The sequence below is a fragment of the Phascolarctos cinereus genome, unplaced genomic scaffold, assembly GCF_003287225.1.
Source record: "Phascolarctos cinereus isolate Bilbo 61053 unplaced genomic scaffold, phaCin_HiC Scaffold_7;HRSCAF=346, whole genome shotgun sequence".
Lineage (NCBI taxonomy): Eukaryota > Metazoa > Chordata > Mammalia > Diprotodontia > Phascolarctidae > Phascolarctos > Phascolarctos cinereus.
In genome coordinates, this window is record NW_027556180.1 from 57,787,180 (window position 1) to 57,809,740 (window position 22,561).

Below are 22,561 nucleotides of genomic sequence, written 5' to 3' on the forward strand. Positions count from 1 at the left end.
TTAAAACAGTCCACAAGAGATTCCATTTAATTTTTTTAAAAAACCTGTAAGACATGCTGAGTAAAAATTGTAGTCTTTAAAATCTTTTAGCAACAAGTTTTGGTTCCTCAGGACAGTAAGCTAGATTATTTGGAATCCAATATACAAAAATTTAGAAACCAAAGACATTTCTTAGAGCCTTTTCCCTAAATGGGAAAGGGGCTTAAGTAGTCCTCTCAGCATGTAAAATCATCTGACGTATAAACTGACACAGACGGACCAGAGGTGCATATCACACAATATGCTCAATATTCTAACATGATAAAGTACATTGCTTTAAAGGGGGAATGAGGAGAGGTCCCTGTGTACAAGCCAGCTTGCATAGTAAAACAGTCATGAGAAACCAGACATCAATCAAGGTAAACAGATACTGATTCAACTGTTCCCAAAATATCACATACGCATTTTAAAATGCTATGATGCTACATTTAGTTAGGGAAGAAATTGTTTCACATTATTAGTTTTTCTAGGCAATTTATTTACCCATTTTAAATGACAAATTTAAATTTTTAAATCATTTTGAGGAGAAATAATTCTACAAGGTATTAACACTTCCCTGATGTTCAACACTTTACATATTTAATTCCTTGATACCTCAGGACCACACTTATGGACGTTATTGGACGGTGATGTCTTTGGGAGTAAGGTAGCCTGCAGTACCATGCTTTCTTAGTTCTTGTGTACGATTTTCAGGCTTCTTTCTCCAACCTCACCATGACCATAACTCTGACTGTTGTTAATGTGCCTGTGCAACTAGTAAACTTTTACCTATGCCAGCGATTCTTAACACAGAGTCTGTGACCTTGGATCTTTCTAAAAATCTTTTTTGAAAACTGTATTTCAATCTAATTGGTTCTTTTGTAATCCTATGTATTTTATATTACACATTTTAAAATGTTATTCTAAGGAGGACTTGGGCTTTACCAGACTGGCAAAGGGACACATGATACAAAAAAGGTTAAGAAGCTCGGCTCTCTATATATGCAAGTTTGCAAACTCTACTCTGTTGTGGACTAGGAAGTCAGAAAACACACATAACTGCTGCATGTAAAATAAAGAGTAAATGTTCTTTCTACTGACCTGAGTTCTCCTCCTATGAGTTAAGTACATGAGATTTAGTACATAGACATTACGATAACTATAGTGGTGCTAAGAGGTATATTTTTTTATTCCAAGGTTCTCAGCTATGTACAAGATAACTGAAATGGCCAGATAAATGACTTCCAGATGAGTGAGGCATTATTGTACATTATCTAATATGCATTCACTTGAATGTTAATATTAAGCACCCACCAAACATTAACATCGTTGCCTTTCTTGTAACAAGGAATTTTGCACACTGGTCAGCTGTTGAACATTCTGTTTTTCTTGCTCCAGATACTGAACATAATAACATTACCTTCTGACAATACTAATCTAATTTGCTTAAATGAAAGTGTAATCAAGTCAAACAGATAATGTATATTTCAAATACATTCAAAGATAATTCTTAAAGAAGAAAAAATATTGAAATAGGCCCTGTGCTGTCTTCTTATGTTTCATGATTAAATACTAATAAGGCTTGGATAACTACATAAACATGCAATTTTTAAAACAAATTGCTAACATATAACCTGTCAAGAAACCAGAATTAAGGTGATTTTGACCAGCTGCATATAAATGCTTTACCACTGACATTCCTGAATATAGCCATAACAGTTTGTTTGTTTGTTTAATAAATTTTCCACATGGCCTTCCCATAATCTTCATAAATTTTTATCATAAAGGTTAGCCACGAGAAATCTTTTACAAATTTGATTCAAGATGTTCCCATTTACCTATTCATTTATTTAAGGCCACTTTGGTAAAGGCATTGCAGCAAGAACACAGAAACAATAGCATATTTTCTAATATTTATTTTTTTCACCTGCAAACTGTAGCAAAACATGATCAGCTTTATTATGCAGACAGGTAACCCTCTACATTTAGGCATGTATAAATAGAAGAGCTCTTTAGGAAAGAAAAAAACTGAAGAATGAACAAAACCTTCCAATCCTGACTTGATAACTTCCAGTAGCAATGGATAAAATGATTTAGTTCATTCATTCCAAGAGATATGACAGCACCTTAAAGTGGCTGATCTATTTCTCCAGTAACATTTCTCACATAACAATGTGTTAAAGTTACAAATACTGATATGCACAAATAGCTAATTTCTAAGAAAAAAAATATGTACAGTACTGCAGCATAATGAACGTGGTATCTGCAATAACTTATTAGCCAATTTTACTATACATGATACCGCTACCTTTTCTGCCAATTCACATATTAAAAGATGTTGCCAGAGCCCTCTGTTTTGCACATTTTACCTGGTGTTTAATACACAATGCAGGCTTTTTAAAGACTTCTCTTGTGTTTAAAGCTAAATCAGTGAAACGAGACAACAGTGCAAGAGGCGGAGAGATGTTAGGTGACCACAATAAAGTCCGTTCCAGTAAAGTGTCTCTAAGGCTATAAGAAAGGGTTGGTTGATGAACTTCCTGTAGGAAACTGTCCCGTTGGTGCACCAGCCTAAAAGTGAACAGAAGGCAAAAATAAACACAAGAAAAACATGCTACCCATTAAAGTCCTAAAATGCTAGCTTCATTAGAATAGTAAAGGGAAGCCCTATTTCCATAAAATGTAGCCTGTGATGTTTCAGCAGAGGATGGAGCAAGATGACTTCAGTCTGTGAGCAGCTTAGTCATGGCTGCATGTTTGTTTGCTGGCTCACCAACTGAAAATTACAGTTCTTAGAAGAGGATCGACCATAGATAATCTGTTAGAATTTGAACAGCCTTATGAGTGCCATGGCACTGGAATACTGAATTGCATATACAGAAAGATTCATGTTTCTTTCCCTAATTTGAAAGAAAAATAGCTGCATGTTTCTGAAGTTAAATCTGTAAATAGTAACGTGTTCAAATATGTAAAATTAGAAAGTTAGGCAGTTAAACTCACTTACCATGAAAGGATTACTAGATACTCCAGCAGCTGCCACTTGACCAAAAGGGGTCACCACCGGTTTACTTTGTCCAAATGCTGCAAAGCCTGCACCTTGTTAAACACAGATCCACCAATTACAATCCATACACGAAAAGATGCCTTCATACTTATGAAGTCTCATAATCAACTTCTTTGAAATTCCATCTTTAGCAGTACAGAGTACAATATTAATACTAAAGATTTCTGTGAACTATGCCTGAGAGTTCTCTCTCTCAAATTTCAGCTGTAAAATTTCCTCTAGAGTTTCTTAAAAACAAATAGCTCTCAAACAAATAGCTCTCTTCTCAGCTTGCCTCAACCACCAAAGTACCTTAGATGACTAACAGTCAGAAGATTCTGTCAAATAACAAGCACTTATTAGGTGTCAGGCAGTAGGGATCCAAGCACAAATGTGAGACAGCCTCTGCCCTCTAGGAGTTTACTCTACCAGATTATCTGACAACTGACTTCAATTGTCAGGAAAAATTCTAATTTATTATGCTGACTATCAAATTATATTTTCTGCCAAAGCATAATAGCACTGAATAATTATACATTTTAATTTACAGATGATAACAAACAGATGACAATTTTCTTTAAGTGAAGGACCAGTGGCTCCCTATTCACTCTGATAAAACAGGAATTACTCTGGCTTTTAGAGTCCTTCATAACCTGACTTCAGCCTGTCACTGTGGCTTCATCATACACTACTTCCCTTTTCCTTTACGCTATGATCCAGCTAAACTGGACTTCTCTTTGTTCTTCACTCTCCTGTCCCCTGGCCTCAGCACTGACTATCCCCTGGGCCTGGAGTGCACTCCCATTTCACCTCTGCCTCACAGAATCCCTCTCTTCTTTTAAGAACAGCTCAAGCACGACTTCTACAAAATCCCTTTTATAATTTCTGCTTTCTAATTCCCAGGCCTTTCCCCTTTCTACTACCTTATCAAATGAAAAAATATCTGTAAAGCACTAGCACAGTGCCTGGCTCATGGTGGGTGCTTCATCTCTTCCCTTCCTGTTATTTTGTATTTATTCTGCAGATACATACATGTAAGAGTGTGCATATGTGTATGCATGTGTATTCTCTCCTGACAGGATGGAAGTTCCTTGAAAATAGATATTATTTAATTCATTGTCTTTGCATCCCCAGCTCCTAGCTAATTGCCTATCACATGGTACATATACACTTAATAAATGCTTGCTGACTACTCAGTACAGAAAAGCACTTATAAAATGAAATCACAAATGTGCGTATACATATACACGCATAGACAGACAGACACACAGACACACACACACACACACATAACATATACTTTTTCTCTCTCAAAGTGATTCCTCTAAAACAATGTCTAGTTTAGTGTGATAAGCCACCCATGAGTCATATCTTACCATTAGGCTGCTGAGAAAAAGCTGTTTGTTGAGGAAAAGCTGCTTGGGCTGGGAAAGCAGGCTGCTGGAAACTGCCACTAAAGCTAGTCGGAAGACTGTAGGAGGCAGGCGTTCCAAATCCTGTCGGCATACTCATGGATGCTGTTCCAAATGTTGCCGCTTGTAGAGGGAAAATAATTGCCATTAGACATCCGTAGAAATACTATGCTGGAAAAAAAAAGCATTCTTACTTCTCCTTGTACTGAGGCTAAACAGACAGCATCATAGCAAAAATGTGCTTAATCAGAATTGTATTAGGATGGAACCTAAGCAAAAAATATGGTATTTTAAAAAATTAATATGGAGCATTGTATTTTGAACACATCAGCTCTTAATAATCTATATCCTTTCATTCCTTCAAAACACATTTTCCTGGATAAAATCAGTAAAGTGGTCACTAGAAATAACCTTTAAAAAGTGTATTCTCAAAAACTTAAAATACATGTATTTATTTAGATTCTGACAAATAACTCCATAAAGCTCAAGCCAAAACACATTTTAAAACAACAACATGCATTCATGTTTGCAAGTATAGAGAAAAAGAGTGTTGCTAAGTTAATGAAATAACAGGAAAAAAATTTATATGCTTTACTGTTGTTGAACAATCCAGTGGAGAACCTTCCTATTTCATGTGTACTGGGGGAAAAAATCTGAATGGAATTATAAAAACTAGTGACAACACTCTAAATCCAAGAATCAATGAATTCTACTGAAACTATTAATAAAAGCCAATTTCTTTTTATTCAGAATCTTTATCAACTGGACCATTCATTTAAAGCATAGTAGTGATAACAATATACAATATATGCTGTATTTCTCAGAGCACCTGAAAGCAGTTTGTAGATTTTTGCCAAAATTAATCCTCATACCATCCATGTACATACATGTGAAATTAACCCTAATTTCTTCTTTTAGAATGTGACATAAACATACCCATTTTTTTCCCATCATGTTCCTTTACAAATTACCAAAAAAGGGGGTAGAGCAGGATGAAATCATTTTAGAAGCATCTGAATTTAAAAGGAAAAGGCATGGGATAAAAGAGGGCTTTCTAACACATGATTCATTGACATAACTCTGACAAATACTTCTTGAGAAAGCACTGCAAAGCAAAAGTCAAGACATACACAAATGAAATTCACTGGAATAACATGGTGCAACGGTTTGCTACATCCAAAAGGTGTCACTCAAGCTACTAGAACAGAGACTTCAAAGACATTAAAGAAGCTACAGGTACAGACTAATGTGACCATGGAAGTAAGCAATAATGCTTTGAACAATACTTTTTCTTTTAACTATTGAAGTAATTAGAAGTCATAATTTGAACCTATGCTAAACATCCATGCCCACTCCATTTAAAACATGGAAGAAACCTACTAAAATTTGCACATGCAAAGAACTAGAAACCAGCAAGAAGCTTTGACAAGCAGGGAAACATTGAGCCACACGTAGCCTCTGTTATCAGCTAGGGCCACCTACCAAAATGAGCATGAGGAAACACGTGAGAGTGCACTGATCCTGACAAGCCTTAGGGAGAGCCATAAAGAGACCAGACAGCGTCAAATAATTTAGATTTATTTATGGACAGCCATTTATCAAATAACATTACTTCTATTTCATAAAAGGGCTAACTGTGAATAGAGGCCTTTTTTAAAAGTGAAAACACTTTATTGCTACCTAGGAAAAAAAGTATTTATGCTAACCAGATAGGAAATATAAGCAGGGTAGGAAAAAAATCCAGTAAATCAGTACTATTTTTCAGTTACAAACCCAAACCTCAGAATGTATTTGGCAGTTTCAATAGGTAGTTAATTAGATGTGATAAATACCATTCTAATAAGAAAACAATTACTAAGAGTCTAAAGTTGACATAGGCCTATTTATTCTTATCATTCATCTGTGTCCCCTGGGGGAAAATATTATCTTACACATTATAAGCCACACACAAAATATTTGTTCCAAGGTTGATCTAAAATAAAATAGATCAATATCTAAAAAGTCACATTCCCAAAAAAGTCCCCCCAAAACTGTTTGTGACTCCTAAAAAGTCACATTCTTTACAGAGGCACTGCATTTAACATTTTAACTTAATACATTAACTTAAAATGATTATGTGAGCTAAGTTAACAAAGGTGAAAAAAATGTTCAAGCCCGGGGAAAAAGTCAACAACATAGATTAGATGGAGAAATCAACAGTGAGTCTACGACACAGAGGTTAAAATAATCTGAAGGCCATACATATGCCTCTTCAAATATTAATTTATATCTATAGCTTTACAGTTATATGCAGTTATCACCTCATTTAACTAATGCTGCTAAGAAACATTCTATAGCATTAAAGGTCACTATTTGAATAACTGAAATGATTACTTTAACCATTTCAGGACTTCATATACTTTTTTAAAGTAGGCAGCAGAACTTTTAAAATGTTTATACCTTGACCATTTTTCCTCTTCCTCTCCTATTGGAGGAAACTTTCTCCTCTGGTTGCTCTACTCTGGGACTTCTCTGCTTGCTTCAGGAAATTCATTCTTGGGATATCCTCATCAGCCTTGGGACACTACCTCACCACAACCACCCCTCTGCCTCTCTGACTGGAGGTGGGGCCATGAACCTCAAACTTTCCCTTGAGGAGGGAGCTCAGTTCAGACACCTCCAAACTCTCCCCTGGCCACCCTCTTTGGGGGGGTGGGACTTCTCTGATCAACTTCTCCACCATGTCCCTACCTGGCCCCTTCTCCTCTCTCTTTCCTTCCCCTTTGTTCTTCAGCTTCCTTTTGTGTCTTGTCTTTCCCCCAGTAGACTGTAAACTCCTTGAGGGCAGGGATAGCCTTTCTCTTTTTATTTTTGTATCCCAACTTAGAACAGTGCCTAGCACATATCTGGTACTTAATAAATGTTTACTGACAATATGTGTGTGTCTATATTTATTACATATACACATATCACTATCTTAATGTTAAATTTCACTAAATTAATTAAAAGTGAAAGATGAACCTCAATTAAGAAAAATATAATTGTCCATGCTGATACTCAAATTTAGAAAAGATACAGTTCAAAAAGCAATGGAATGTAGTGGTAAGATTCAGAAGACCCGGTTTATGTTGCAGACCTGACACTTAACTAGGCTCTGATCTCCATGTTTCTGAGCCTTAGTTTACTCATATATAAGACAGAGATGACAGTATCTCTATTAGGGACCTCACAGTTGGCGTGAGGAAAATCATCTAGGAAACTTAAAGCATCACGTAAATGTGAGTTGCTATTACTAAGAAGCTGATATCATAGTATTTTATTATTTATTCTGATGACATTTTATACCAGTAAATAACAAAAAACTACTCACCAAAGAAATTGTGGGGAAAAAAAAACCAGTGCAGATAAAGTAAAAACATCAGCTAATGTCAACATTAATCATTCAATATTCACTGAAAGATTTGCTTAGTAAACAGGGACTAATTTGGTGAAAACATTTTAAATCTATTCATTAAGATTTACATTATGAAATCATTTGATTGGCATTTCAACATTAGCAGTAAGAGTGTTATGACAGAGAAACACAAAAACAAAAAGTAGCGAGGCGACAGCGACACTATCCACCCCATATGACCCACACAGGTATCCTTGAGGTGCTGCAATGGCTTTGAGGAACAGGTTAATAAGACACAAATCAAGAAAGTATCACAGATGAGGCTGTGGTCCAAACCAAAAGGGTCAAGAGGTAAAAATGAGAAGGATTTTTTTTAAACAAAAGCACATTATACACCTACATTTCTCAGCCAGATATTCTCAAGGTTTCCATCTGACAGAAGACATGAACAAATCTTACAAGTGGTCTGTATTATGCATTACAGCAAGTTGTTATTAAGAGACTCTGCTAAAAAACTTCTGCAATCATTTTTATAGGTGTCCTGATAAAGTCCATGATAAAAGTTTAAATGTATTTTAAAAGGTAATTTGGAAAACTTAAATCAATTAGTTTTCCATTATGGGCCAATCTACTTCCATGTTCATTTATGATGTGAACTGACATCCTGGGTTCCTTCCTTGGTACCTCTTGGTTAGCAACTGTGGAGAGAGAGGCAGTACGGAGGATAGAGCACTGGGCCCAAAGTCAGGAAGACCCGAGTTAAAATCTCAACTCAAATACTTACTGAATAATCTGGGCAAGTCACTGAACCTCTGTCTGCCTCTGCTTCCTCATCTGTAAAATGGGGATGATAATAATAACAATAACAACAACTACCTCTCACCTAGGGATAACATTTATAAATACTTTGCAAACCTTACGGTGCTATTAACATCTCCTCAAAGATTACCAACAAACATACAAGGTTAGCTTTTTTCTTACCTGTTGCTCCTCTGGCATTAGTCTGGAATGGGTTTGTGGATGATGCCACAGAAGGACCAGGAGCAGCAACAAATGGATTTGTGGAAGGTGTAGCTGAAAAAGAAATTATGACACCCAGTAAAGTAACTGTTCTTTTTTTATTAAAGTATTCTATATACTTATTATGTAATTATGCAATCTACAGTCTTGTTCATCACAGAAAATACAATTTCTAACTGATTACATAAACATGTTTGATTAATTCAAGAGACTAGGAAACTTTTTTTTAACATATTCTTGTAAGCATTTATTTGTACAGCATGTCAGAAACTGGAAAATGTACAAGAAATATGAACCTAATAAATACTTTATGTTACCTCCAAATGGAGCAGGCACACTTGAAGATGCAGGTTGTGTCTGTGCAGCAGCACCTGCTGGTACTGTTCCAAAAACATTGCTGAAAATAAATATTTAAAGAAGTCAAAGTTGCTCAATTAAAACAAAGTTTCAAAAATCTTTAAGGCTTTAATCACATAAAACACAACAGAGGGTGATATTCAAGGTAGCCAACTCTCTTATGCTTAACATAGTTTATGTTAATAGAAGAAAGAAAAAAATCTATAAATAATCCTATAATTTAGTCATTGATCTGAACTCTCCTCCCACCTTAGCCTTTTTTTAAACTAAAGAGAAGCTAAGTGAACTGATTTTACTTTCACTTCTCTCTTAATGCAGGAACTAATGGGAATTCTTAAAAAGGCAACTTGTGGTAATAAATTAATAATAAATAAATTAAATAATAAATAAAACATTAATGAATAAAATATATTAACAGAAGCTAAATAGACAGATAGATAGATAGATAGATAGATAGATAGATAAATGAATGAGTGAATGAAAAGAAATAGAAATACCATGCCCTCTCCCCCTCCCCAGTAATGGTTTACTTACAAGAAAAACCTAAAAGTTGAAGACAGTATCCAATCCTCAGGTATTATTGGTGTCTCCCTTAAATTACCTTGTATTTACTTATCTATGTCTCATCTTCATACTCATTCCAGGAAATATAAATTCTCTAAAGAACATTTTCATTTTTTCCTGCATTCCAGTGCCTAACAGTGCTATAGGCACACAGTAGGTACTTAATGCTGAACAAAGTGAATGGGAAAATTCTAATCTTGGTCTTGTCTCAGTTCTCTAATCTATGAAATGGGGAAGTTGGATGAGACAATCCTTAAGTTTCCTTATATCTCTCAAATCCTAAGATTCTCATTGCCAGATATCAGAATTTACTAGCTGCTATATCAGGAGTGCTTATTCACCAGTGTCAGTAATAAACATGAGCATATCAGTGAATATGCTGATACCCTCCCTGAACAATCTCAACCCCCAAGTCCTTGATGCCAACACCCCTTCCCCTCTCTACCATACTGGAAGACTACTGGAAGGAAAATAGTGCTGCCCCCCAGATTTAGAACTCTGAAATTCATTCTCCAAGCATATTTGATCCTTGTACCTTTCCTACTCTCTCATGTAATCTCACACTAAATCTACTCTGCAAACATCTTCAATCCCATAATTCATTATTCTACCAGTCACTGTCCCCTACTCTGGCTCCATTTGCCTTTTCATACCCAGTCTCATCCACATGGTCTACCACTTAATTGACTCACTTATAACTACTTGAAAATCTTTTGCTCCTTCTGACTGACCGTCTGCCACTCTGAGTCTTCAAATCCCAATCCCTTCTATATGGTTTCTTTTTGCTTCAAGGATGTCAAGCATTGGCTGGATAAAGTCTCAAAGTTGAGCTGATTTCAATCACTACAGATTCATAGCACATTAAATTCATTGGGTCTTTCCTACTGTCTGATAATTGTTAATTTTACCCTTATCCTTTCCTTGTTCCCAACAATAACTACTTTAAATATTTTCCTCTCCCTTTTAATATTCATATCCTACACTTACATCAAATAACCCAGCAGCCTACTTTCACTACAAAGAATGAGGCCAATAAGCTCACCTCCTTTGTTGCAGAAACCTCATCAGCAGCATCATTCTCTTTTTTCTCCCTTTTTCTGCTCACAGAATAAATATCCCTCCTACTTACTCAAACCAATACCCTCTATCCATTATCTCCTTTTCCTTCCTGCCTCCTCCAGCACTTTATTCCAGCAGTCATCTCCTTTCTCCTGCATCTTAAATTTCTTCCTAGTAGTCATTAGTTAAAAATATTAAAAATCTCTTATCTTTGACTCTTTATTCCTAAAATTTTTTGTAAAGTTGCCTATATCTGAAAGCTTCCACGTCTTCATGATCCACACATACTCTTCTCTCCTTCAACATCTTGCATTTGGGTTTCTGCTAGCACTACTCCATTCAAACTGTTCTTTTAAATGCCATTAATGACTTAGTCGTTGCTGAATCTAAAGGTCTATTTTCAATCTGATAACTCTTTTGCTTCTCTGCAGCTTTTGACAAATTGACAACCCTTCCTAAGCTTCAAGAGATACCATACTTTCTTGCTTTCCTTCAGCCTCTCTAACTACCCCTTCCCTTGTTCCCTATCCTTTCTCCAACTCTATAATTTTGATCCTCTCCTCTTCTGTCCCTATACTCTATTGCTTGGCAAACTCATTTACTACCACAGTCTCAATGAGGTAATGGATTTCTGACATATAGAGTTGAAATGTAACTTTGAAATAGAAAAAGTACCTGCTAACATTACTGGTAGAAGTATATGCATTACTAGAGGTTGCTGTTGAGCTGAAAACACTGTCTAATTCTGCTAGAGCTGCATACTTGTCTGACGATATATTTGACTGACTTGGCGTTGAAACAGCAGCACCCGCTGGAGCTTTGACTACTGTGCCGAAGCCACTTCCTTGGTCACCACCTAAAATTTTAAAAATTTCTTTTAAAGACCTAGATTAAAAAGTTAGCTGGATTTGTAATAGCAAAGAAACTTCCTTCATGAACCAATAAAATGAACACTATTTAAAACTGTGGCTCTGTACATAGATTTTGAAAATAAATTTTGGTGAATGAATAAAATAATGAGAACTGGTTAACCATAAATGCTATACAAATATGAAACTACTATTATTACATAGTATGAATTTATTAACTGATAAAAATTGGGCAGGGTGGATCAGTGCACACATCAGCTTGGAAAATCTGGCATTATGCAATTAAAACTAAGAACTGTAAAAGCATTTCTATGAATAGCATACTACTGACAAATTTAAGTGTTAATTTCAGAAATTCTCTCTAAAGCTGATTCTCACAAAGAGATCATACAACTTGTGTCTACAATACACACACATATGTATATACTATATACCATAACTATGCTGTAGTATATACTATATACTATAACATACACATACACACAAAACACCTCATTGGGAGGATAAACTCCTAAAACATTAGGTATAAAGCAAAGTTCTGGTTAATATGTATTTCGTCACTGACTTCCATTTTGTAGTGGAAAAAGCACTATATTTGGAACTAGAGGCTTTGAATTCAAACTCCAACTCTGTCATTTAGTACCTATAGACACTTAATGTTTTTACACTTCATTTTCCTCATCTGTAAAATGAGGGGAGGCATTGGACTAGATGCCCCATTTCACTTCCTAATCTTATACTCCTATTAGGAAAATTTCTCCCCTGAGACTTAACCAAAATCCTGAGTAACGATATAGTAATTCTTATAAAATCATACATTTAAAACAAAAAAAAATGGTATATGAATGTTAAGGTTTGATCAGAAAAGTAGTACATAAAATGCAATTATTACATCACAAACTGCCTTCTACTTGGGATGACATCTATATAAGAAACAATGCTACAGGATTCCTCAGTTTAAATGTTTAGAATCAGGGCAGCTAGGTGGCGCAGAGGATAAAGCACCAGCTCTGAAGTCAGGAGGACCTGAGTCCAAATCTGACCTCAGACCAAACACTTGACACTTACTAGCTGTGTGACCCTGGGAAAGTCACTTAACCCCAACTGCTTAAAAATCAAAAATTAAAATAAAATAAATATTTACAATCAAAGCATTTACAATGGCAACATTTTTGGTCAGGATTTCATGGAATATCTTAATTTCCAGGAAGTATTTTCTTCTAAAATCCCAGATTTATAAGCAAATAGCTTATAAGTAAACTTTTTTTCTTCAGCCAAAAGAGTCTGACTAAGGTTAATAACATTTAAGGAACGTCATCTGTCTGTTGATGTTTGTTTGAAAAGACCTGACCAAATGGCTCTCAAGTAGTTACACAAAAGCTGGACTCTCCTCTTCAGGATCAATACTAAATAAGGGTAACTTCATAAATTATTTGAAGATAACAGATTTCCAGTACATGGGGAAATGATGGTATAAGATTTAAGATAGTTTCCAGAATACTATCTGGGCAAAGAACAGATACTACAAAAGGTCAAATCTTTAGATAAAAACCTTCTTTACAATTCTATATGTAAATAAAAATGTTTCCTTTAGAAATAAGATTAAGATTTTAAAAGGAACATAATGGAAATTTTAGCCAATTTTCAGTTTCCATAATATAAAGCATTATACTACAAATATTTTTTTTAATCCTAAATTCATACAAAGTGGCATATCTTTAAATGTGCTAAACAACTGAAGTAAAGTTAAGATTAGAAAGATGTGTAAAAATTGCTTTATTAGTTACTGCTAGTAAGTCATAAGTTTAGATATTGATTAAGCAGGTTTAGAGCCATATTAAAATTGTGAAAACTTCCCTTCAGACTAACGTATCAATGGTAAAACTTGTCTCAGAATGTCATCTCTCCAGAGTGGTTGAAAAGCAAAAACTAGATGCTTTTGGTAGATTATGCTAAGGTTTTCAATCAGTAATGTTACCGCCATCCACTTCTTAAATATGATCAGAGCTGCTCTCTGACTTGGGAATTTGGAAGCATGGTTCATTTGTACTTCAGTACAAGAGATTCAGTACACCTTGTACTCTAATGACATTCATTTAATTGCTTCAATTCTATTCATGGTTACTATAGCATACCTGACAAAGACATGAAAACAATTAAAAGAACATTAACATTATCGCTGTTCAGCTAAAGTCTCAAGCCCTGGGACTCCACAATTATGAGACTCTGGTGGCTTTTTCCTTCATTTACTTAAATGTGTGTAAAGATAACCTCTTACGCAACATAACTGACTTTATGAGAATGAATCAAATATAATCAACCAAGAAAAATGGCTGATGGTACTAAATGAATTGTGTCAAATTTCCAAAGAAGGCTTAACGGACTATTAAAACTTTAAAGTGTCTTCTGTCTGAAATTCCTCAGGTAAATTTTCAAAATTACCTCAAAATCTTTAGCAAGGTAAACTCTGCTTTTTCAAAACCAAGATTTAATGAACGAACACATCTGCATTTACAACACACATGGACTTGGGAATTTTCTTTAAGCTTAGTACCTTGCCCAGTGCTGAAGATATTGTCTAAATTAGCAAGTGCCGCATATTTGTCAGTTGTCTGAAGATTAGCTTTTTTCGTTACAACTTTATTGATGGCTGTTGCAGTTTGATGGCTCTGGGAAGAATTGAAGGCTCCAAAATCAGCACTGGAGGATTTGGGGAAGTTATCAAAATGGGCAAAATTAGCATTTACTGATCCCACACTTCCACCTGTAATGAAATAAAAATACTTACATTTTATATGGTCTTTTCCCAAAATTCTCAGATATGACAATATAATTGTTTATCTGAATGTAACCTACATCCTTAAAATTAAGTTTTACTATGTGGAAATGATTTTCAATCTTCTTAACGTGAATTTACATAGTCTGTACATCTTAATTTTCAGGATGGTCATAAAATGAAGAGTACATACTTCTACCCTAACTTTTCATTTTCTAAGCTACAAAAATTAATGTGCTACCTAAGCAGTTATATTATTTATAATATTCACCAACTGTACTAAAGATAGATTTTTTTTTGTTTTCAAACTAAAAATTTGGAAAAGAGGTAAAATATGCTACTTGAAAGTTAAAGTTCTTTGCGAATTTCATATGGAGATACAGCTTAAACAAATACTTAGTCCATTAAACAAAGTATGAAAGATGTTTTGTTTTGACCTAGAATTATTTGGTCTAGTCGTTCAGAATCCCTAGATTTGTTTCATTTGTAGAGGTACTAATGTTGAATTTCATGTAATTATTCTAATGTATACCACACTCCAAGACTGAGAACGAACACATGTTGCAGGAAAAGAAAAAGCCCTTTTGGTCTACAATATATATGTATGTACGGTTTATACATAACTGTCATTTATACATATATAGCACACACAAGTGTGTGTATATATACATATATACTCATATTTTATAGATGCATACACACATATAAAAGGCAGCATGCCACAATTCAAAGACAGCTGACCTCAGTCAGGAAGGTCTGGGTTCAAGTTCTGCCTCTGACACATACTAGCTGGGTGACCTTGGACAAGTCAAAGGTCCAAGAAGTCAAAACGATTTACATAACAATATTGAGATGTTTTAATTTCAAATACAATAAATATCAACATCTATAAAAAGTTTGATAACTACTGCCCTTGTCAATGACATCACTTCTCATTAAAAAAAATCATACATGCATTAATAGCAATTTTCACATATGCCCATAGAAGTCTAGAGCAAACCCTTAAGGTCTACTTTACAGGACTGTCAAAGGTCTGGGCATTTTGACAATTCTAATCTCATATACTCCATTCAGCCTTAGATTTCAAATCATTCTGAAGCAGTTTAGTTGAGCTATAGCCACTCAATCAGCTTAAAAACAAGAAAGCAAAATATTTGGATTACCAAGCTTATACTTCTAAAAAGGGAGGAAAGTATTCCTCCTTTTAGGAAAAAAAATTATTAAAATACATCAATAAATTAGAAATTTCAAAACAAATTATAGTTGTCCCTCAGCAGTAGCGCTTTAGAGACATTTTTATGTTATTTGTTATATGTTATTTTTCCTTCTTAAAAAGAGAGAAGAAGGAATCCATGGGAAGGGTCACGTGAGGATTAATCTGGGAGGCAGAGCAAGCAGCTATATCAGAAACAGAAAATCCAGTGTTTCATAATAATGTCAGTGAATGGGTCAATGAATTCCAGGAAAAGGAATTTAGTGGAAACCTTATCAATTTAAATTGATGTCTATCAATTTAGATGGGATCCAGGCAAGGGAAGTGGGGCGCGGGAAGAGTAGAAGCAAAGCTATGACAATAAGCAATATGGGGTCTTAGAGAAACTCATGATGGTTTAGATCATATGGTTCCAGAACTACATGACCTTTAGAGGGAGTCCAAATGCCAGTCTACAACAGTAGAGTTGAGTAGCTAACTTTACCCAAAAAAGGGCAGAAGCAATGATCATATGTTCCTAACAAATAATGCTTCAATGAGTCAACCAGAACAGAAATTCCAGGATCCAATGGAAAGGGGGGGGAGGAGGCGTGGGTGAGAAGAGAAAAAAGTAGGAGAGAAGGGAAAAAGTGAGAACAGTAACAGAAAGATGAGGTAGGAGAAGGAAAAAAAGAAGAGACAAAGGGAAGGAAAGGAAAGAAAAAGGAGAGAGAAAGGGTAGAGAAGAGGAAGGAGAGAAAAGAGGAGTAAAACGGTGGGGAGGAAAGGGAGAAAAAAACAGAGGAAAAACAAATAAGTTTGAGAAAGGGAAAAGGGTAGGGAGAAAATGTTAGTCTCTTTCCAAAGCCACTGAGATTTCAGAAAGCAACAATTGTCAAGCTAAGTACAGAATGGATAAAGCTCAAGGAAAACAAATCTTGAAGGATATCTAGGGAGACTAGGGTAAATATAGAACTGTAACGGGTCTATGGCCAGATAATCTAGACTGAGTGAAGACCACTAGAGCATAATGGGCATGGGAAGAAGGAAGTAGAGGGAGAAGACAAGAAGCTAAAAATGCCTGTTGAAGCCCTGGGGCTCCTACAGTCATAGCTATAGTTGCAATAAGCAGATTTTGAAAGGGCCAAGACACCTGACTAGACACCAAACTACAGGAACCCAGGACAACTGCTTTCAACAACAATATCTGAAAGAAAGGAAATCATAAGAGGGAAAGTTAAATAAGAATAAGATCTAGTTCCTTGAGCCTTGGCCCACAGAATCAAGACATATAACTTGGTAATTTTTGTCTTTTTAAAATTATTTTAGTCACTGTATATTTTTGCTGAGAGGCAAACAGAAAGCTGGCCTGGAGGTTTTATGTCTTATCTCTTACATTAATGGCTGTATGACCACTGAAAACACTGACCTCCAGGTAACTCTAAGACTCTAGGTTGCATGGAAGGTGCCTATTTGCTTTAGTAGGGCTGTAAAATAAGGGCTCCATCCTGTTTCCAGGCTGTTGGAGAAAAGGGGTACAGGGGAAACTCTTCTTGCCAGCAAAAATGGAACAGAAAAGATGGGGGGAGGTAATAATGAAACTCCAGCAAGCCAAGTCCTCGGGGGCTACTTAGGCAAGAAATCAATGGGGATACCAGTTGAAATAAGAAGGCCCCTCTCAAGTTTTCATTTAGTCCTTAAATTATAAGTTGTTAACTCTGTTAGGTATGGTGTTTAGCTCCCGCCAGCTATCATATTTTTAGGTCTTTGACCTCAGCTCTGATACCTACTCTTTATGGGACCTTGGGCAAGGTAAGCACTTTTAAAACCTCTCTGGGCCTCAATTTCCTCATGTGTAAGATGAGCAGGAGTTGGACTTGACCTTTGAGCAACTTCTCAGCTCTAAATCCAAGATCCTAAATACTTCTTGAACACGTTTCCTCCAGCTATAAAATAAGGACAATGTTTGTACTACCTATTTATCTGTCTCAAAAGGCTGGTTTATAATCCTTAAAACACTACTATTCCTACCAAAATAAATTTTATTTGGCTCTCAATGTAATTTTGCCTTACTTATTTTCTTGTAGATATATTACTGGGTTCCCCAAATGAATTTAGTAACATATAGGAATGGGCTGAATAAAATTTAGAATGTGAACTATAATTTTTAAAAGATGAATTGAGCAATGAATTAAGAAGTAAAACTAAATAAATGAAATGTTAAAGAAATATAGCACAAAACACAAGTTAGACTTCCTACATGATGTTAGGACTTACTGTGGACAGCCTGGAGAGGAAAAGCTGAAGTAAAGTCCCCATAACTGCAGCTGGATGAAAGCATTCTAAATGCTGGATGGCCAGAAATAATTTGGAGTGAAATTATAAAGGAGGGGAAGGAGAATGGAAAAAATAAAATTAAAAGAAAATGTTTAACTCAATATACAAAGTTGAAAGGAAAGCAATAAGCCAAAGATTTAGCCAAACAGCAATCGTTAAATGAATTTTAAAAACAAGAATTTGAGAAAGGAATTCAGAATTTAAACACCAGTTCCTACACACAAAGTCTTCTGCAAAGTAAGAGGTCAATGTAAATCTTTTCTGTTTTCTAACATTTCTGGCTTGAGTAATTAAAATTAGATTTGTTTTTCATGGTGACAAAAGAAGAAATTATCCAATTTCCCTTACAGAGATATGAGATCAAACAAAGCAATAAAACAAAATTGAACAAAAAACTCTTTTATGTGAAAGCTTCAATAGGTCAGAGAAAAGTTTTTAATAGCCTTAATGTGTAGGAAAAAGGGAGACAATATGTTATGAATTATGGTTTATAAAAGCCCAGGAAAAGAAAAAGAAAAACTGTTCATTTTAGGTTTCCCCAGAGCTGCATAAGGCAGGATTGTGTTAAGCCAAGTAATTATGTAAAATGAACTTATGAATAATTTTTTTAAAATTTACATCTAGAGAGATTTTTTATTAAAAAAATAATAATAATAAAACAAATAGTTAAGCATAATGCTACATAGCTCTACCTGTAGGTTGGGGCTGAAAAGGAGAGTGACTTGCTGTGGGGAAACCTCCAAAATTACTCGAACCACTAGACTGTCCAAATGCATCAAAGTTTGCAAAATCTGCATTTGCAGAATTCTGAGCTGTAAACGGCAAGGAACAAGACATGTTAATGAATATGGAAAAGAGAAAACAAAAGGAAACAGATGACAAATGAACTTATGGTATTTGGGAAAATCTTTGTGTGAACCACAATTTACATTACACTATAAAGTTAATTATACACTACAGCATCACCTAATTCTTAAAGGTCTAGCTCAGGCTTTTACTGAAACAAATTTATGCAACTTTACCCAAAGAAATTCTCGCCATTTCCTGTGATGTTAAACCTCTTCACTTAGTGGGGAACATATCTGCTTCATGTAACTAATCTGGTAAATGATATGAAACTCTGAAGATAGAATGTTAAATGTGATGATAAAGAAAACATGAAGATATAATACTCAGTGTCTTTAAAAAAATGGTACAGTTCTAAGCAGCTTAGTGGATTCAAGCACTGTAATAACACTGCATAAAGTATTTTTTATTTTATTTTTGTTTCATAAAATCTAAAATTATGAAGAGATTTCCTTTTCCTTTCTATGGTCATAGAATAGGATTTTGAAAGGGTTTACATATATTTAATTAAAACACTATTAAAATAACACAAATATTGGCAAGATGGCCACACTTTAATGGCTGTCATCCCAATTATATAAATTATGATTGCAATACGGCCACTCATCTTCAAACAATTATCAGAAAAATGGATACTAATATTTAAAAATTAAGGACAAGAGAAATTTGAAAACACCTATTTAAACTCTGAAAAACAATTTAAGCTATTTTCCTCAAAATGAAGGACAGCAAGACAGTAGAACAAGATGCGTCAGGGTGGGTGTCACAGAAGATTAGGATACTGATTAAGAGAAATCCCATGCTTAAATGTGCTCACCTGGAGAAGAATCTTCTTTGGAAAGAGCAGTTTCTTGGAAGAGGAAAACTTGGGGGTGGGGGGTGGGGAAGATAATGGCCTCAAGGTTATCATTTTTTTTAATCTACATCTGCTGTTATTTCTCCTTTCTACCTTTGGAATTACAATAGGAAAGAGTCACAATACTTTGCTTATTACACTTTGTTCTTGATAATTTTTCATGAGCCACACATGATATTTGTTTCTCAGTGATGTAATTAATGTCTTTCAACAAATAAAACTACAAAAAGCAAATAAAGTGGCTTCTTTTAAAAGGAGGGAAAGGACTCAACTATATTGTGGCTTCCGAAATACCTCACAGTAGTGTGGGATACAATTTATGTGTTAAAATTTGCAATTCTTGAAAAATCCAACACCATAAAATATTAGCAAATTTTTAAACAGTCTCTCACTTTATTCCTCTCTACAAACTACCACACCACCATCCAGCAACACTGGCCTACTTACAATTCCCTAAATATGACAGGCCATCTCCTGTCTGTCCCTTTGCACTGGCTATCTCCAAATTCTGGAATGTTCTGCCCCCTCACTGCCATCACTGAGTTTCCCCACTTTCTTCTAGACTCAGTTCAAATCTCATCTTGTAAAGGAGGCTAGGTCCTACCTCGCTGCTAATGCCCTCCTCTCAGGTTACCTTCCAACTACTCTGCATGTAATTTACAAGTTATTTATTCATGGCCTCCCTCAATAGACAGTAAGCCTGTTGAGGGCAGCTACTATCCTTACCTCTCTTTTTAACTTCAAAACTTAGTACAATATCTTACACCCTCAAATCTTTCTGTGCCTTTGAACACCATGCTCTTCTCCTGGGAGAAAATCCTTTCTTGATGGCATCTCTGAGAATCTGTACCTTTCTTTGAGTGCTCCTTCTTACATAAAATCTTTATTCTGATTCTCCGCAACTGTTAGTACTCTCTCTCCTCAACTTATTTTGTTTTTATTTATCTGTGTAAAGCTCCTTATCTGCAGTACTTAGCACATTAATAAATGCTCCCAACCTTCTTCCCTTCCTTATTCCATCCTTCCTTTTATTCATGTTGTTTCCTCCAACAGAACATAAGCTACTTGAAGGAAGTAGCTATGTAGATTAGGAAACTGGGACTTCTACTACCCAGCTGTTGTCTTTACATTCCTACTACCCAGTAGAGTGTGTTCTATATGTATCACAGAGGCATAATTAACTTTTGTTGAACTAAAGAGTTAAGAGAACACCCATGGTAAAAAGAAGAGAAGGTTCTTCCAGGGCTTAGAAATAAAAGAATGACAAATAAAACTAGCATTTATCTTTCACTGACTAGTGTAACTTGATAAGGGCCATAACAACCCCCCATATAGTTTCTTATGAAAACGAATAAGGAGAATGTAATTTCAATTCCCAATTTACAAATGGTAGACCAAAAATTAATTTTTAAGTCAGATGTCTGACTTAAAAAACAGGGTTGGCCCAAATGTTTCTAAACATACTCCAGTTCTAAATTGATTATTCTTTGATGTCCAATGGAGGAGCAGCAGAACAAAAGAGGACCAACCCTACCTGATTTGGTACCTCTCCCAAGGATCAGCCAACTACTAACTTTCTCAGCCTGTACCTCCAATAGAACTTGCCTTAAAGGGGTTGTTGGGATGATCAAATTAAGTATGTGAAGCAGTGGCATTAACATTCATACAAGGGGTAACCATGAGACCAAGTTCCAAAGCCACTCTTCCTTTGTTTTGTTTTAAACATTAGACCAAATAAGCAATAATTTAAAAGTTTAAAATTCTACCTTTAAATTATGCTTCATGGCCACATTTATATATATCTGAAGGTGACGGGCTGAATAGGAGACAACCAACTTGAGTCCATAAGAAAGCATCATGTTAGAGTAAAAAAAAGAGAGCAATTAGAAAGAGTTCAGGAGACCTACGCAATATTTCCAGCTAAATTACTAGGCCCTAGGCAAATTACTTAGATTCTCTGAGCCTCAGTTTCCTCATATAAAATAAAAAGGATGGACAGGATGAGAGCTTCTTTACCTCTTTTTTGCATGTCACGGATCCTCGGCAAATCTCATGAAAATTACTGACCCCTTCTCAGAATCATGTCATTAAATGCATACAATAAAATACAGAGCATGACAAAGGAAACCAATGATATTTAAATATAGTAATCACAATACTTTATAAAAGTTAATAGGCGCCAGGTTAAGAATACCTAGATTAAATGTTCTCTCGGGCCCTATTCAGGTGTAAATTATCTGCTTATTAACTACAGGTCAACTTCCTTTCTGACTAGAGTTGGAAAGAGTGGAAAGAAGACCAGAGGTTGAATTCTGCTTCTGAAATTTCCCAGCTATTATGACTCTGGCAAAAGCTACTTAGTCTGAGTCCCAGTTTCCTAATCTATATGTGGAGGTGGGAGGGTGTAATAATACACTTGTACGATTCAGTTCACAAGGTTGTTGTGAAGAAAGAGATTTTTTTTGTTTCTTGGTGAGGCAATCAGGGGTTAAATGACTGTGTGCCCAAGGTCACACAGTTACTTAAGTTACATATCTGAGGCTGGATTTGAACTCAGGTCCTCCTGATTCCAGAGCCAGTGCTCTATCCATTGCACCACCTGGCTGCCCTGAGGAAAGAGCTTCTTAACCAAGTAATACATTGGTAGTGGAGCTGTGAATTTTTTTCTTCTTAATAATCATCAAATCTTGCATTCTCTGCACCTTTCAGTAAAGTATATGATTATGAAAATGTGTTAGCTCCAGGAAAAAAGCTGAAAGTCACATCTCCCCACTAACTGCAGAAATTAGTGACTACAGGTGTAAAATATTTCATCTACTGTAGAGATTGTGAATATTTT

The 22,561-nt window shown here is 35.4% G+C and overlaps 1 protein-coding gene across 7 annotated transcripts in view; it reads right to left on the reverse strand.

Annotated features, from left to right (window-relative positions):
• Nucleotides 1–1,919: 1,919 nt before the first annotated feature.
• AGFG1 (ArfGAP with FG repeats 1) overlaps nt 1,920–22,561 on the reverse strand; it is a 104,996-nt gene continuing 84,354 nt past the window's right edge. The window contains exons 6-14 of one of the 7 annotated variants that reach the window (XM_020970909.2): nt 18,713–18,832; nt 14,270–14,479; nt 11,522–11,702; nt 9,184–9,263; nt 8,828–8,920; nt 5,956–6,003; nt 4,438–4,596; nt 3,023–3,108; nt 1,920–2,589 (exon numbers count right to left, since the gene is read on the reverse strand). In XM_020970909.2, coding sequence (XP_020826568.1) covers nt 2,530–2,589; nt 3,023–3,108; nt 4,438–4,596; nt 5,956–6,003; nt 8,828–8,920; nt 9,184–9,263; nt 11,522–11,702; nt 14,270–14,479; nt 18,713–18,832 — 1,037 coding nt within the window. In that variant the 3' untranslated portion in view covers nt 1,920–2,529. Of the gene's footprint in view, nt 2,590–3,022; nt 3,115–4,437; nt 4,597–5,955; nt 6,004–8,827; nt 8,921–9,183; nt 9,264–11,521; nt 11,703–14,269; nt 14,480–17,960; nt 18,033–18,712; nt 18,833–22,561 lie in introns of all 7 variants that reach the window. The other 6 variants (XM_020970908.2, XM_020970914.2, XM_020970912.2 and 3 more) reach the window with 6 other exon arrangements.